Source organism: Pteropus medius, unplaced genomic scaffold (genome assembly GCF_902729225.1).
Source record: "Pteropus medius unplaced genomic scaffold, Ma_sr-lr_union100, whole genome shotgun sequence".
Lineage (NCBI taxonomy): Eukaryota > Metazoa > Chordata > Mammalia > Chiroptera > Pteropodidae > Pteropus > Pteropus medius.
In genome coordinates this window covers 4,537,543-4,552,153 of record NW_024354503.1, presented here as the reverse complement: position 1 = coordinate 4,552,153, position 14,611 = coordinate 4,537,543, and the positions used below count along the sequence as shown (strand labels likewise).

General features: G+C 47.9%; 1 protein-coding gene across 7 annotated transcripts; it reads left to right on the top strand.

Annotated features, from left to right (window-relative positions):
• Positions 1 to 4,568: 4,568 nt before the first annotated feature.
• On the top strand, positions 4,569 to 14,120 carry PAQR7 (progestin and adipoQ receptor family member 7). 7 transcript variants are annotated; one of them, XM_039854120.1, is made up of 5 exons: positions 4,569 to 4,756; positions 5,982 to 6,023; positions 8,250 to 8,493; positions 10,474 to 10,571; positions 12,042 to 14,120. In XM_039854120.1, exon 5 carries the CDS (start codon positions 12,063 to 12,065, stop codon positions 13,107 to 13,109), a length of 1,047 nt encoding a protein of 348 aa, XP_039710054.1. In that variant the 5' UTR covers positions 4,569 to 4,756; positions 5,982 to 6,023; positions 8,250 to 8,493; positions 10,474 to 10,571; positions 12,042 to 12,062; the 3' UTR covers positions 13,110 to 14,120. The 7 variants fall into 7 exon arrangements, with proteins under 7 accessions (XP_039710054.1, XP_039710055.1, XP_039710058.1 ...); XM_039854121.1 differs by lacking the exon at positions 5,982 to 6,023; XM_039854124.1 differs by lacking the exons at positions 5,982 to 6,023; positions 8,250 to 8,493 and adding an exon at positions 4,975 to 5,097.
• Positions 14,121 to 14,611: the final 491 nt, after the last annotated feature.

Below are 14,611 nucleotides of genomic sequence, written 5' to 3'. Positions count from 1 at the left end.
CATTTGCAACAAAGTTTGGAAACCACTGGTTTAGCCTTGATTAATGGCACCTCTGCCTCCTGTCCCTTGGCCTCTATGCTACAGATCACCTGGTGACTTCCTTTTCCAGATCTACTTTTTGGAGACATGGACCTGAGCCCAAGAACAGACTTCAGCTGAGCAATCCTATCTCCTCATTGGGGAGGAAGGACTGTCCTGTAACTTACTACAAAGGTTCTTTTGGCTGGTCTAATAAAAGCAACATGAGACAGATTAATAGGAGAAAAACAAATTTAATTTCGTACATATGGGAACCGCATATATATTAGAGGTTCCAAGATGAAAGGTAAAATGAAGTATAAATGCCATCTTGAGCCAAGGAATGGCATGGGGACCTGGGGCTTCAGAGGGGAAGAGGATAATTCAATGGACGATAAGAGCAGATGTACAGTAATCAGATGTTTGCCCTGCCATACAGATAGGTCGTACAATATATTTCTGGTAATAACTCCTATTATAAGCAAGATCCCAGTTTAAACTCTTTAAGGGAGAGGTAAAAGTTTCTCATGAGTTTGCAGGGTCTCGATTGCCTTTAGTTTAGAATAATCTTCATGCCCAAGTGGCACATCTTGGGGAGGCCTGTTCTGAACCCCTTCACTGCTCCTGCCCTTTGCCCAACCCTGGGCCTCTAGTCTGACTAGATTGCCTGGTCTGACCTGCCTCACCATTGCAAGGTGTGGCCAAGCGTCCCTGATGTGGAAGAAAGAACAGGGCTTTGAGATCAGGCAAACTTTGAATTTGGAGTAAGAGAGGAGTACATGGTTGACTTCTCTGTTTCTGCCCTTTGAGCCTCTACTCTTCCTCCCTGCTCATTATGGTTCTGTCACCTCCAGGGCTCTCAGGAGGCAGAGCAGGGTGAGGTTACAAGGCCAGGAAAGGTCTGACTTAACTGTACTGTCTTGAGCTAGTATCCACCAGCCAGTTGCTTATGATGGTTCCCCCAATCCCAGGACATCCCAGGACACCTCCAGCATCTTTCTGCTGAGGCCTCATGGCCCCTTCAGGAGATCTTCCTGGGCTGGATCTAAGGCCCAGGCTAACTCTCTCCTGTGGCCCAATTCTGGCCTAGGGGCAGCACACACAGGTGGCCTGCTTATGTGGGAGCACAACTCGCTTTCACTACTACTCTCTGCTCCTGTGCGATAGCCAGCCCTTTGAGATTCTTGGGCAAGAATCGGATATCAGGCCTTGGAGTCCCAAGGGACACCTAGCACCTCTAACTGGTCTCCTTAAAGTCCCCTCACTAGGCTTGAAGTAAGAGGAAAGCCACCTTACCCTACCCGACTCTCTCCAAAGAAAACCCTCTCTAATCTCAAACTCCTGTCTCCACATGCCTTCAGGATAAAGCCCTCCCACTGGGGTGGGAGGCCCTCCCTACCTTTCTAATGTCATCTGGTGCCACCAAGTCCCCATGCTCCAGCCCCAGAACATGGCAATTCATTCCCTAAACTTACTTCACCACTCACACCTCTGTACTTTTGCACATGCTGTTCCTTCTGCCTGGAAAGTTCTTCCCCTCCGTGTGGCTTGGTGAACTTCTCTTTGTCCTGTAAGACTCACCTTAAATGACCTGTAGGCAGTGACTGTAGGAAATCAGTCCCTTCCACTCTATGCCACTGTACCTACAGGTCACCTTAAATGACCTGTAGGCAGTGACTATAGGAAATCAGTTCCTTCCACTCCATGCCACTGCACCTTGCATGGTAGAGATTGTGGTCTCGAGTCAGACTCTCTGGTTTTGCATCCTGCCTTTGCTATGTGTATGAGTCAGGAATTCCTTCAATAATGCTATGTAACAAACCACCTCACAACCTGGGAGCTTACGAGCAGCCTTTCTTTTTTCACTTATTGGCAAAGGGAGGAGTAAAGAATTGAAAAAGGATAATAGTTGGCATTTTTTGAGCAGTCACTATATGCCAGGCACTCTGAGCACTTTACATGTATTATTTACTCCTCATGCCAATGATATATGGCAGGTATTATTAATGTGTTTTACAGTGGAGGAGACAGATGTCCAGAGAAGTTATGTAACTTGCCCAGGGTAACACAGGGTAAGTGGTAGAGCTAAGATGTGAACCAGACAGAATATATTCCTGTGCTTCATCTCTTTGCTGCCTCCAATGAAGAACACCCATTTTAGGGAAAAGACAAGAATGTGTTCAGGACAGCTCAGGCACCCACATTCATCCTTTCTCTCATTTTGGGTCCACTGAAGCCCTTTCTGTTGGTCTACCAGCTCAGAGCCTGACTCGTGAAGCCTTTTGACTCTTTTGAGGTACTGACTTAGGCCTGCCCAGGAGTCCAGCCTCCCTGAAAACCCCATTCCTCTAAGATCTGAACCTGGCACCTGGGAGGGCAGCTGGAAGATGCACAGGTTACCCAGAGTCTGGGCTGAAAAGATTATGGGGCTCTGGGCTCTTATAAGAGTGGAGTCACTGGGCCTTACCCAGGTGGCCTAAGCTGGGGGACGGGGAGGGCAGGGAAGGGAGGTGCTCTTGGCTGCCCTGGGGCTGCTCTCACTGTGCCTGGCTGGGAGAAGGGGTTGGAGCAGAGCAGGGCAGGGAAGAAAGTGTCTTGGCCCCACAGCTTCACTCCTTGGTACCAGTACTATGTAGCAGAAGAACTGGGCTTGGATTCAGGCCTGTCACTAGCCAAATGGATGGCCTTGGGCAAATAGTATCCTCCAGAGTCTGTTTCCTCATCCATAAACTGAGGTAATGACAGAAATCCCTCATGGGCCTACAGTGCATGTAAGGAGCTTTGCATCAGGCCTGGCACATAGCAAGTGCTCCATAACTGATCACATTTCTTACTTTTATAATTTTTATCATTCGACTCTCAACTAACTACAGCCAAGCTTTATGATGAAGTGACTTTTCCCCAAACACAACTCCAGGTCCATTTCTCAGAGCCCAAATACATCAGGAGCAGTGACCTGGAATACATCATTTCTCTCCTGTGGGCCTCAGTTTTGCTTTCCATAAAATGGGGGTCATCACACTCCCCTCACAGGAATACATGAAGCTAAATGAGATAATATAACAGCCCCATGTCCCCTTTCTGATCCTCAGTTTCCCAATTTGTAAAATGGGTTAATAGGGTTGTATGGATCAAAGGAGGTAGTCATGGCAACTACTTAGCTCATGACTGCACGTAGGAAGAGCTTAGTAAACCGTAGCTTTAAAAGCAAGCTCAGTACAGAACAGGTATTTCAAATATGGAAGCTGAATCCAAGTTACCTTTCAAGTTTTAAATTTTTACTCACTTTGATAGAATATATTCCATCTAATAGACTATAATCTCCATAATATCCTTACTTGTTTTCATTTCCTATACCCTATCTTTTCTAAATAATTAGATTTTCTATGTTGTTTTTCCTATCCAAGTGGGTAATGGAGATTTAACTAATTTCTATGAGTTCATCTGAATCTGTTCAAGTAGAGACCTGTTTCATCCAATCATATTATGATTATATACATTTTGTTATAGTAAAGAAATATATGTTCCTCCAGTATATTGCAGTTTATGAAGAACCTTCATATCCATAATTTTATTTAATCCTCCTAGCAACCCTGTCAGGTTGGTATTATCTCCATTTTACAGGTAACAAAACTGAGGCCCATAGAGAACAAGAAGACTTGCCCAGGTCACACGATGAGTTAGGAGTAGGGCAAGGACTTGGGCCCTGTCATCATGTCCCATAGCTGCCTCTCTGAATGAACTCAAAGCTCCCAGAGGGCAGAGCAGTGTTCCTCCTGGACTGTCTTCTCTCAGCTCTCCATCTATCAAGGTGTGTGCTCCCAAGACCGGATCGGTATCTTCCCGCTCTGTCTGGTCCAGGTCTTTGCACACTTGAGGAACAGACAATCCCCACCATTGTTGGTCTGATATTTAGAGGGCCTACTATGTGCAGGAATCCCTCACCCTTCAGGTGCTCGCACTCCTGGGGCAGATGTACACTAGGGAGTAGAAAGTGAGTGTTTTAATATAGGTCCAAACAATATGCCCGGGCCTGGGCAGATCAGAAGACACAGCCCTAGGCGAAGGCTTTAGGTGGGAACTTGAACAAGACAGGGGTGCAGAGGTGGGGTGGAGTTCCTCGGGGAATAGGTGAAGATAGGTGAGATAAGGCCAGGCTTATCTCGACCAGAAATAGCTTAGTGAGGGGTGGCGTGTGTGGCCTTAAGTGGCTTCGGTGCTGGCATGGGTTCTAGCTGGGAAACTTGTCCTGCTCCTGCTACAATTTGCTCCCTCCTTATCAAGTCAACAAGGCCTGGGGCTTGTGGTTCAAGTCCCAGGAAGTGGGAACTGCTAAGCTGGAGCCTCAGCAGTGCCACAGGCTGAGCGCTGGGCCTTGGGCAACCACGTCTGCTCGGTGGCCTACGTTTCCCCATCTGCACAGTGACCAAAGGAACTCCCGAGACTCTGTCGTCAGTGTGAGTGACCTTTTTCACTTCTGCATGCAACACGTGGACGCCATGGGGAAGAGACTGCTTGCGCAACATCCAGGCCAGTCAGGTGGGCGCTCGCGATCGCCCAGGCCCCAGAGGGCGGAGATCTGGCTCTGAGTCCTCGGAGCCTCCCCGGTTCGCTGCCAGCGGCTGCCCTGTCCTCCCCGGGATCCGGAAGGGGCAGCCTCCCGGCCGCCCCTTTGTCTGCGCGTTTGCAGCCCGGACGCCTAAGGCCGCCTTTCTCAGCTCCGCTCCTCCTGCCGCAGGTACTGGGCTGGGAGGCGGTGGGAGAGGCGAATGACGTATAGAAGGTGCCCCCCCGCGGGGCGCAGCGGGGTGCGGGGTGCAGCGGGAAGTTCAAGGTCAGTGTGCGTGTGAGGGTGTGGGCGTGGGGAGGATCGCGTGGGGCTGGGAGTGAGGACACAGCGGGTACTGCGCTGCTGGAGCGGGTGGATCTCCGGTTGCCCGGGGAAATCGCCTGGAGCGGGCACCACCGCGGAGGGAGCCGGAGCAGGAAGGAGAAGCAGAGTCGGAGGAGCAGAGTCCGAGGCGAGGCATCTCAGGAACCAGCGGGAATCGGAGCTGTAGGGAGGAGGAGGCCACATCTCTGAGTTTGTAGGAGCAGGGGACAGCTGGTCGGGAGATCCGTGGTGCTGGAGGAAGATAGGCAGAGAGCTCGCTGCATCTACCAGAGGAGTAATTTAGGGAGACTCTAAAGGCAAAAAGGGGTGTGAGTACCTGGAATTGGGTGATGTGAGAGGGTCCCTGTTTAGAAACCGAAAACAGAGGGAACAGCACAGCTAGGGACCACGAGAGGCTCTTCCTCCCAAAAAGCATAGGATCCTTGCCATGGAGAGGGCTCCCTTGGCGTCAGGAGAGCATGGGGTTCTCCCCTACCCAGTGAGGGAAGGGGAGAGGGAGCCCCGCACCACTCACAGCTCTTGCCTCAAGCCTGCAGGCTTTGAGGACCCGGAGGCTTCCCTGGGACAGTCCCCGAAGACCTGGCTGGAGTAAGCAACCAGGTCAGGCCAAGGCTGAGGAAGTTGAGAGTTTGATGGATTCTCAGGGCCTGGTCGCACCTGGGTGGGTTGCCTCAGGATCCTGAGAGGATGACCCAGCCTCCTGTCATAGTGCTTGTGCCATCGCTGGGCTGCTTGGTGAGAGGCTGCCCCTCTCCAGCCTCAGTTCCTGGTCCAGAGGGGTTCTGGCTGGTCCGTGGTGAAACTCAGGTCCCCTTTCTGTCCCCCATGCTGGATGACTGTAGCCAACTTACACAATCTCGCTGTGCCCGCTTTTTTCTCCTCCAGGTTCTTCCCTGTCCTCAGAACATTTGTAAGTCTGAGCTCCATAGAAGAATTTCTTTAAGAGTTATTTATTTCATTCTAATCACACTTTTCAGTGCAAATTGAGGCTTAAAGTGCAGTTATAAAAAAATAGTTTCTGTTTAGTTTTGGAAGACATGGAAGGACATTTTCTTTTTTCTTTTTTTAGGCATGGCAACCCTTGATTGACCCCACAGATTGCAAGGACCTTGTCAGTTTACAATCCCTTATTTTTTATTTTTTATGCCCATAGCACCTGGTCTTCTTAGGTGGTCTCCCATCCAAGTACAACCCAGGCCTGACCCTGCTTAGCTTCTGAGATCAGATTTGTCTTGTTTAGGGTAGCATGGCTGTAGACAAGGACATTTTCTTTAAACATATTGGGCTGGATTGAGAAACTAGTTTGCATTGAGGGAGGTGACCCAGTTGCTGCAAGATCAGGAGGCCAGCCAGGGATGAAAACTTTGAATAATCTGTGACCACTCACTGGGTACCAGGGAGTTGACCACAGTGGATGAAGGGCAAGAGCATTGGTTTTGGAGTCAGACAGACATAGTGTGCTCTGCCAGCTGCCTCTGGAGCTGTGACACCAGCTTAGATCCAGGTTCAAAAGGTTGCTGCAAGGGAGAGATAAAATGTGTGTGGAAGTTATTCGTAAACAGCAAGCAGCTGTAAATTATTAATGTTAGTTTAGTCTGGTCTTATTAATATTTCAGGCTCTGCCATCCTGTGTTGTCCTTGTTAAGACCCCTCAAGAGAGTTTATCTCTCGATAGCCCCAGTGTCGAAACAGGTTTGGCCTTCGTATTTTTATTTAATGATGTTAAACCTTGCTTTCCGTGGCAAGATAGTGTTATAGCGCGAATGATTCTGAGACCCACGGAGCCAATTGAGATTAATTATGAGCCTTTATTAGCCGGCCGGCACTGACTCTCTACCACACAGGGTTAGAGGAGATCAGCCCCGGGGTTTGAGAGTGAGGCAGTTATAAAGCTTAGAACAAGCAAGCAGGTTACAGAAGCAGAAGTTGGCCATTAGCACAGTACATCACCTAGTACCACATCCTGGTTAACAAGTAAGTGGATTACAGAAGCAGACATTGACCATCTTCATATCTTATACAATACACCTCCTAAACCACACCCAAGCAAGTAGGACAACTTCTGGTATCTAAAGATATTTCTTCGCTGTAGCTGACTTAGCTAGTTGGCTCACTTGAAAATTTTCCACCCTTAACAAGAGTTGTCTTTAAGGGAGTGTGCTGAACGATCAGAGCCTAGAAAAGCAACGGTGAATACAGTTGACCCTTGAACAAGAAGGGATTAGGGATGCTGCCTTCTGCCTCCACCCCATCCCTTAGTCAAAAGTTCTCTTATAAACTTTTGACTCTCAAAAAACTTTACTAATAGCCTACTGTTGGCCAGAAGCTTTAATGATAACATAAACAGTTGTCGAACACATATTTTTGTATATTATATGTATTATTTACTTTATTCTCACAATAATGTCTGCTAGAGAAAAGAATGTTGTTAAGGAAATCATAAGGAAAATACATTTACAATACTGTATGTATTTATTTTAAAAATCTGCATATAAATGGACCCGCGCAGTTCAAACCTGTGTTGTTCAAGAGTCAACTGTATTTTGCATACAAGGAAGGAGGCAAAAATGTTGTGGCCTGTATAGAATAGACCAAACCAAGTATGCTCTCAAAGGCTGTTTATTAGCCGGCAGCTGTCCTGTACAAAGGAGCAGCCCCGAAATGCCAAGATACAAGGTTTTTAAGCCCTAAATCCCATTCTTCATTCTATCTTAAACACAAAGGTCTATTTCTCTCCTATTCACTACCTGTCAACCCACTGGTCAGGCGTGCAAGCGGGGAGTACAGAAGCAGAAAGCTTGTTGTTAGAATGTTATGTTCCTATGGGTGATTGCCTATGTTCCCATGGGCAATAGCCAGTATTCTCATGGGCGATGGCCAAACAGTAATTTTCAGCTTATATACAATTGATTATTTTTCATGCCACGCAAGCAAGCAGGGTTACACAGGCTAAAATTGGCAGTTAGTGTATGAGCTCATCGTTACAAGTTTTATGATTAACAGAATGTAGTTAGGGGTTCCAGAAACTAGGCCTAAGGTATAGACTTCTTTTGTTCAGTTTCAGGTTTTAATTATCCTTTAACCCTTTCACATTTCAGCAGGTTATCACAAAAGAAGTGGAATTATAACCAAGTAATAGTAGGCAGTTATTTAGTTAGGCTGTTAAAGCTTCAAGGGTCGGGGTATTTATACCCTTAGGTGTTTCCATTAATTGTTAATTAGCTGGGCTATTAGTTCTATAAAGCTCCAACCCTGGCACCTAGGCAGTCTAAAACAAATGTTGAGATATTTCAGGGCCTGAAAGGCACTTTGAAGTCACTGGTGAATTCCTCTACAGGACATTTGGAGAAACAGGGCCAAGAGGTGAACAGATTTGTCCCAGGTCTCATGGACTGAATGGCTAAGCCAGGACTAGAACTCAACGAAAATAGCGGAGCCAAGTCTGTACTAGAGCCAGCTCCCAGCACCCATGTTTGTTTTGCTTTTGCAAGAGTCCTTGAGGTAGCTATTACTATCTTCTGATTATAAATGAGAAAACAGGCTCTGAGAGATTAAAGGACTTCAGCAAAGTCACACAGCAGGTAAGTCGCAGACTTGAAATCTCATCCTCACTTTTTTTGAAATAGTCTGGCAGAGGCGAATGGTAGACACCCTCCCCTGGGGCAGCAGCTCTCTCCAGTTCTCTACAGTCACCACCTGCCTGGCTTCTCTCTGGGCCGGATTTTCCTAGGCCCCTGAGCATTTGGTTTGTTAGGGCAGGGAGCCTGTCTGTTTCATTCACCATGTGCCCAAGCCAAGCCCTGGTAGCATTCCTTGTGCCTGGCATATAGCAAACACTGATTAAAATCTGTGGGCTGCACCCACTCCAAAGCCCATTTACTACCCCATCCTTACAACCTGGTCCTCTGTATCAGGTGGAGATCAGGAGGCACTGAGGGTGAGTAAACCTTGGTAGAGGAGCTAGGTGAAGAGGTTGATGTTGAGTTTAGGAAAAGGGGATTGTGAATTGGGAGGGCTGAGGGCGTGGGAGAGGAGAGAAAGAAGGAGCTGCTAGGATTGACAGGAACTTCCACTTGGGCCTTGGAGATCTTAATTCAACTACTATTAATAATAATTAATAATTAATAATAGCAATCATTTATTGATTCCCCAAACTGTGCTAAAACATTTTTCTAATAAATTCTCATGAGGGAGCTAAGGATCAGAGAAGGTAAGTCACTTGTCTTAGGTCACATAGCTAGTATGTTATGGAATCACAAGTCAAGATGTGACTGGAGAATGAGGATCCTCTCCGGGCGTGTTGTCCAGGTTCTTAATGTCTCAAACAAAGAACTGAGCAAGACACTGAAATACAGCAGACAATAAAAGCTTTATTAGAAGGGAAAGTACACTTCCAGACGTGGAAGCGGGCCTGAGCAAGAGAAGCGGGTCTCAAAAGGCTTGGTAACAAAGCCTTTGGGGTTTTTATCCTTATTTGCTGTGGTGGTTACTTTTCTTAGAGGATGGGCTTCTTTGACAACTAAGGTCGACAGGACTCAGTGATTTATCATTTGCATGTTCGTTCCCAGAATTCAGTCTGTTATAATGATATTAATGAACTTCTGGGTATATGCATCGTATTATCATGATAGTGTAATGAGGCTCAGGGAGTCGAAGGTGGTTGGGTCTTTATTGCGCAGGTACGAATGACTGGCTTAAACTGGTACCTAATTTTCTGCTTACTTGTTTCTTTCTATGAGTTACTTTTAGCCTAAAAATGCCTTCTGGCTTGCTTAATTGCTGGCAGATTAGGGTGGACCCCTTCTAGGATAGGATGACCTCAATGTCTTTGCAGGCAGACCTGAAACCTCTTAACTAACTTTCCTGCCTAACTCTTTTCTAAGAGCCATGAACCCCCTTATTATTAATATGGATGCTGAGGGACAGGAGGTCTCTTCTTCTGTATCTGCTTCCTGCTGAGAGGGCCGTTGTCCCTGCCTACTGGGGTTTCATGGAGCTCTTTCCCTTTCTGCCTCTGTCAGGGTGAGGTCATGAGTTTCCTGCTGAAGCGCCACTTCAGTTCTTAGACAAGGAAAAGAAGATACAAACTTATTATTTAAATCATATATCTATTAATTTCTATTATTGACTTGCCTATTAAGTGAGTAAAGGGAAACAGGCTTGGTTAATATATTTCTTAAAGAGTAAAAAAGACCTTTGGGCTAAAGTCCCCTCCCCTCTCAGACTCTAACCCTGTCTGGCCTAACACCATTTCTGCTCACAATGGGCCAATGACCCTTATCAATAGCCAGAGTCACCAGTTTTGGGGCAATTATCGGGATTTGAGGGAGAAGGCCTTTTTCCTAAAGAAAGGAGGGAAGAAAACTAGGTTTACTAAAAAGATTAAGAACTCTGCAAGAGATGTCCCTTTTCATTTCCTGCTAAAAGATTGAGAATTCTACAAGTGATGTCCCGTATCAAAACCTGGTTTGTCTGAATCGAAAGTCCATCTCCATCATGAGCCTTTATAGTATGTTTTCTGTTTTACTCCTAACTTCTTTCTATTCTGATTCCCACTGAAGAGGGTGCAGAAGCCAGTCGAGCTTGCCTGACATCCATCAACCAGGTCCTGGACACCTGGTCTCAGCCCAGCTTTGCCTGCCTTGCTGTGTGGTCTTGGGTAAGTCACAACTTTTCAGCCAAACTTCAGTTCCCCAGATGTTTCATGCAGAGGTAAATGGTGAGTTTCCTTTTGCAGCTGAGGTCTGGCTAGCAAGGCAGAGTTTAGCCTAGATTTGATCAATATGAGAGTGGAGATATGGGGGAGAGGGGAGGAGTGGAGATTGTCTTTAGCCCCACCCTCTGGTGACATCACACAAGACACCTCCAGTCCCTGGAAGCCCCGCCCCTAGTGACCCTCAGCTGTGGAAGTGCCACCCAGTGTTTGGTATCTGGCGAATTTGCCCAGTCCCATAGCCAGAGTCATCAGCCACCAGCTTGAGAGAAACCTCTAGGTAAGCAGTGCAAGGGGGCCGTGGAGCTGTACTGGGCTTGGCTGGGATGTCTGAGACAGGAGTCCTAGCAGCCTGGTGGGCAGACTACTTAGAGATTGCTCTGGATACCCACCCTCATCAAGGTCTGCTTCCTAAACCTGTCCTGTGCCAGGCCATCTGGGGAATAGAAAGTGGAAGAGCCCTAGACTCCCCTGTCATAGCACCCTGTGTAGTGGTGTAATGACATTATTGAGTGGCTTTGTGGGGTGATCATGGTGCTGCTGGTGGCAGAGCACATGAATGCTTTTCACTGCCCAGATTTCCTTGCCTTTTGCAGTGACTGGTGCAAAGGTAGTTGTAATAAAATCTGATGAACAAAGGTCAGAAAACCTGGATGCTGAGTCCAATAAACTTGTTGGAAGGAATTTATTTCAGGGAGGGGAGTTGTCTGGCAGCTGTTGGTTTTTCAATAGGTTTTTTGATTTAATGAATGACACAGTGAATAATGATAAGCCTGAAGTAAACAACTGATACCAGGCAAAACTGTGTATAGTATGTAATTATGAAATGATTAATAGCGCTTGACATCTTGTCTTGCAAAGGGCAGTTTAGGGTAGTGGTTAAGATTGCAAACTGAATTCAGATCATAGCCCAGAGGGTTGGTGAGGCTGTGGCTGGATTTGAGTTTATTGTGGTTGAACAATAAGGCCGGAAAACGTAGCAGGGAGCAAATCATGTAGGGTAATGTAGGGTCAGTGGGAAACTGAAGAGCCTAGAGGTAGAGGCAGAGGATTTGTAGCAAGGTCATTGTCACCACCAGGTGATCACTGATGGCAGTAATGAACACATGAGAAAATAATGAGGGCCGCTATGTAGAGCCCGGACTGGAAAAAAGATGGTGGTGGTAATGAACCTCATTAATACATTTCTCAAACATTTATTGAGCACGTATTATGTGCCAGGCACTGTTCTAGGCACGTGGATACATCAGGGAGCTGGACAATCACGAGGGAGAGCTGAGCTCTCCCTTAGGACAACTACTCTCCTCTGAAACTCGGTGTAGGGATAAAGGGGCATGGAGGAGGGAGTAAGAACTGGGTATGGGGGTTAGGGGGTGAGGATATCAGCTTTTGACTTTTCTCTGGTCTCTCCCCCAGTTCCCTGCCCGGCCCACAGCAATGGCCATGCTAGGGGTCCAGAAGCTCAGTCACCTTCTGCCCAGTTTGCGACAGGCTGACCAAAAGCCTCAGCCGTCTGTGCAGCCAGAGCCTGTCTTCACGGTAGACCGAGCCAAGGTGCCACGCCTCTTCTGGAAGCCGTACATCTATGTGGGCTACCGGCCGCTGCATCAGACCTGGTGCTTCTACTTCCGCACACTGTTCCATCAGCACAATGAGGCACTGAACGTTTGGACCCACCTGCTGGCAGCCCTGGTGCTGCTGCTGCGGCTGGCCATCTTTATGGGGACCGTGGACTTCTGGGGAGACCCCCACGCCCTGCCCCTCTTCATCATTGTCTTCTCCTCCTTCACCTACCTTTCCTTCAGTGCCTTGGCTCACCTCCTCCAGGCCAAGTCGGAGTTCTGGCATTACAGCTTCTTCTTCCTGGACTATGTAGGTGTGGCTGTGTACCAATTTGGCAGTGCCCTGGCACACTTCTACTATGCCATTGAGCCTGCCTGGCATGCCCAGGTGCAGGCCATTTTCTTGCCCATGGCTGCCTTTCTCGCTTGGCTTTCCTGCATTGGCTCCTGCTACAGCAAGTATATCCAGAAGCCTGGCCTCCTAGGCCGCATTTGCCAAGAGATGCCCTCAGCACTGGCCTATGCACTGGACATCAGCCCAGTGGTGCACCGCATCCTGGTGTCCCCCAACTCTGCCACGGATGACCCTGCTCTTCTTTACCACAAATGCCAGGTGGTCTTCTTCCTTTTGGCTGCCGCTTTCTTCTCGGCCTTCGTGCCTGAGCGCTGGTTCCCTGGCAGCTGCCACGTCTTTGGACAGAGCCACCAGCTCTTCCATGTCTTCTTGGTGCTGTGCACGCTGGCTCAGCTGGAGGCTGTGGCACTGGACTATGAGGCCCGGCGGTCCATCTATGAGCCACTGCACACCCGCTGGCCCCACAACTTCTCTGGCCTCTTCCTGCTCACTGTGGGCAGCAGTGTTCTTACCGCATTCCTCCTGAGCCAGCTGGTATGGCGCAAACTCAATCAGAAGACCCAGTGAAGGAACGTGGCAGCTGGTAGGGAGGGAGGTAGAGTGGGAGCCCAGGGGTCCGGGCTTGGCTCCAGATGGGAACAAGGCCTGGTAAAGTTGTTTGTGTGTGGCCTGCGGTGACTCTGCGCATGCCTCAGCTGCCGAGGATGGCACTGGCTAGTTCTTGAATTTGGGGATTGGGTGGGAGCTGCTGGGGTACACTCCTGGGCCTGCCTTAACTCTCTGCCCTGGGAGAGGGAAAGAGATAAAGATGTGGCCCACCCTGGTTTGCCTCCTCAACTTGATTCTCATTAGGGGTGAGGCTGGTGAGATTAACTGGGGCCAAGACCTTGGTTTGGGGCTTCCAGATTATCTGGGAAGGGGTGAAGGTGGAATTTAGGCCAGTGTCGGATTTGAGCTGAGAGGCAGAGGAGGCCTCAGCAATGCTTCTTTACCCAGATTTCACTGGTGGATAGGGGAGTGACAGGGCCAAAATGTGTGTAGGATCTTACCATTGTTTGAACCCCAGCCTGGAGTTCTAGAGCTCCAGAGAAGCCCCCAAAGGTAAAGACTGTGTCAGGTGCAAATGGATCCTAGATAGTGCCTCATACCTCTTCAGTCACCATCCCAGACAGTGAGCCCAACCCTTCTGACTCTGGCCCCTATGTCCATACATCCTGTTCCCAGTCTCTCTCCTGGTTCCCTTGTTCACGTATCAGGTACCCCTTCAGTGTTTCCTGGGCCTCTGCTCAGAGGCAGGCCACCGACCTAGACCTGTGGATCAATGCAGTATCAAAGGCTTTAATATCATAATGAACTGTCAGGGGAAGTACTGATGAGGGAATAATCAGTGCTTCCTGGACCCTCAGGGTCTTGGGTTGAGAAAGGTGAATAGGAGTTTGCAGATGGAGAAGAGGAAAGGCATTCCAGGCAGAGTGAAAAACCTGGCCAAGAGGTATGGAAGTTCATTGGGGCTGGAGCTAGGGGTGGTCTGGATTCATTATAATATGTCCAGGATGCAATAAAGTGACTATGAAAACAGCTGCCTCTTTGTGTTTTGTCTGCTGTCCCAGGGAGACCCATGGGCCTGCTCACAGTATATGCGGTGTTTTTTTTTGTTGTTGTTTTTTGCGGGAGGTGAGGAGAAGCTGGGGCACCTGGAGGCGGGCACAGGAAGGAGGGGGTAGTTCCTGTTTTATCTTTGTCTGAGGTGACACTGGGGCCTTATAAACTATATGTGTGAATTTTTGTTTTTGGCAGAGAAATGGGCCCAGTTTTATTACTAAATAAATTTTAGAAATTAAAAGTGTTTTAAGAATATACTTAATCCCATTTTATAATTTGACAAAAATTTCATTTTTGGGTCTTTCCTTCAATCAAAGAGGGTTGTATGTTAACTTTTTATAATATTGTTATATGTTAACTTTTATGGCTTTTTTTCAGAGTACACGAGCAATAGATATACAGTGAAGGAAAATTAGGAAGTACAGATAAGCCTCCAAATGCATAACATATATATGTGTGTGTGTGTG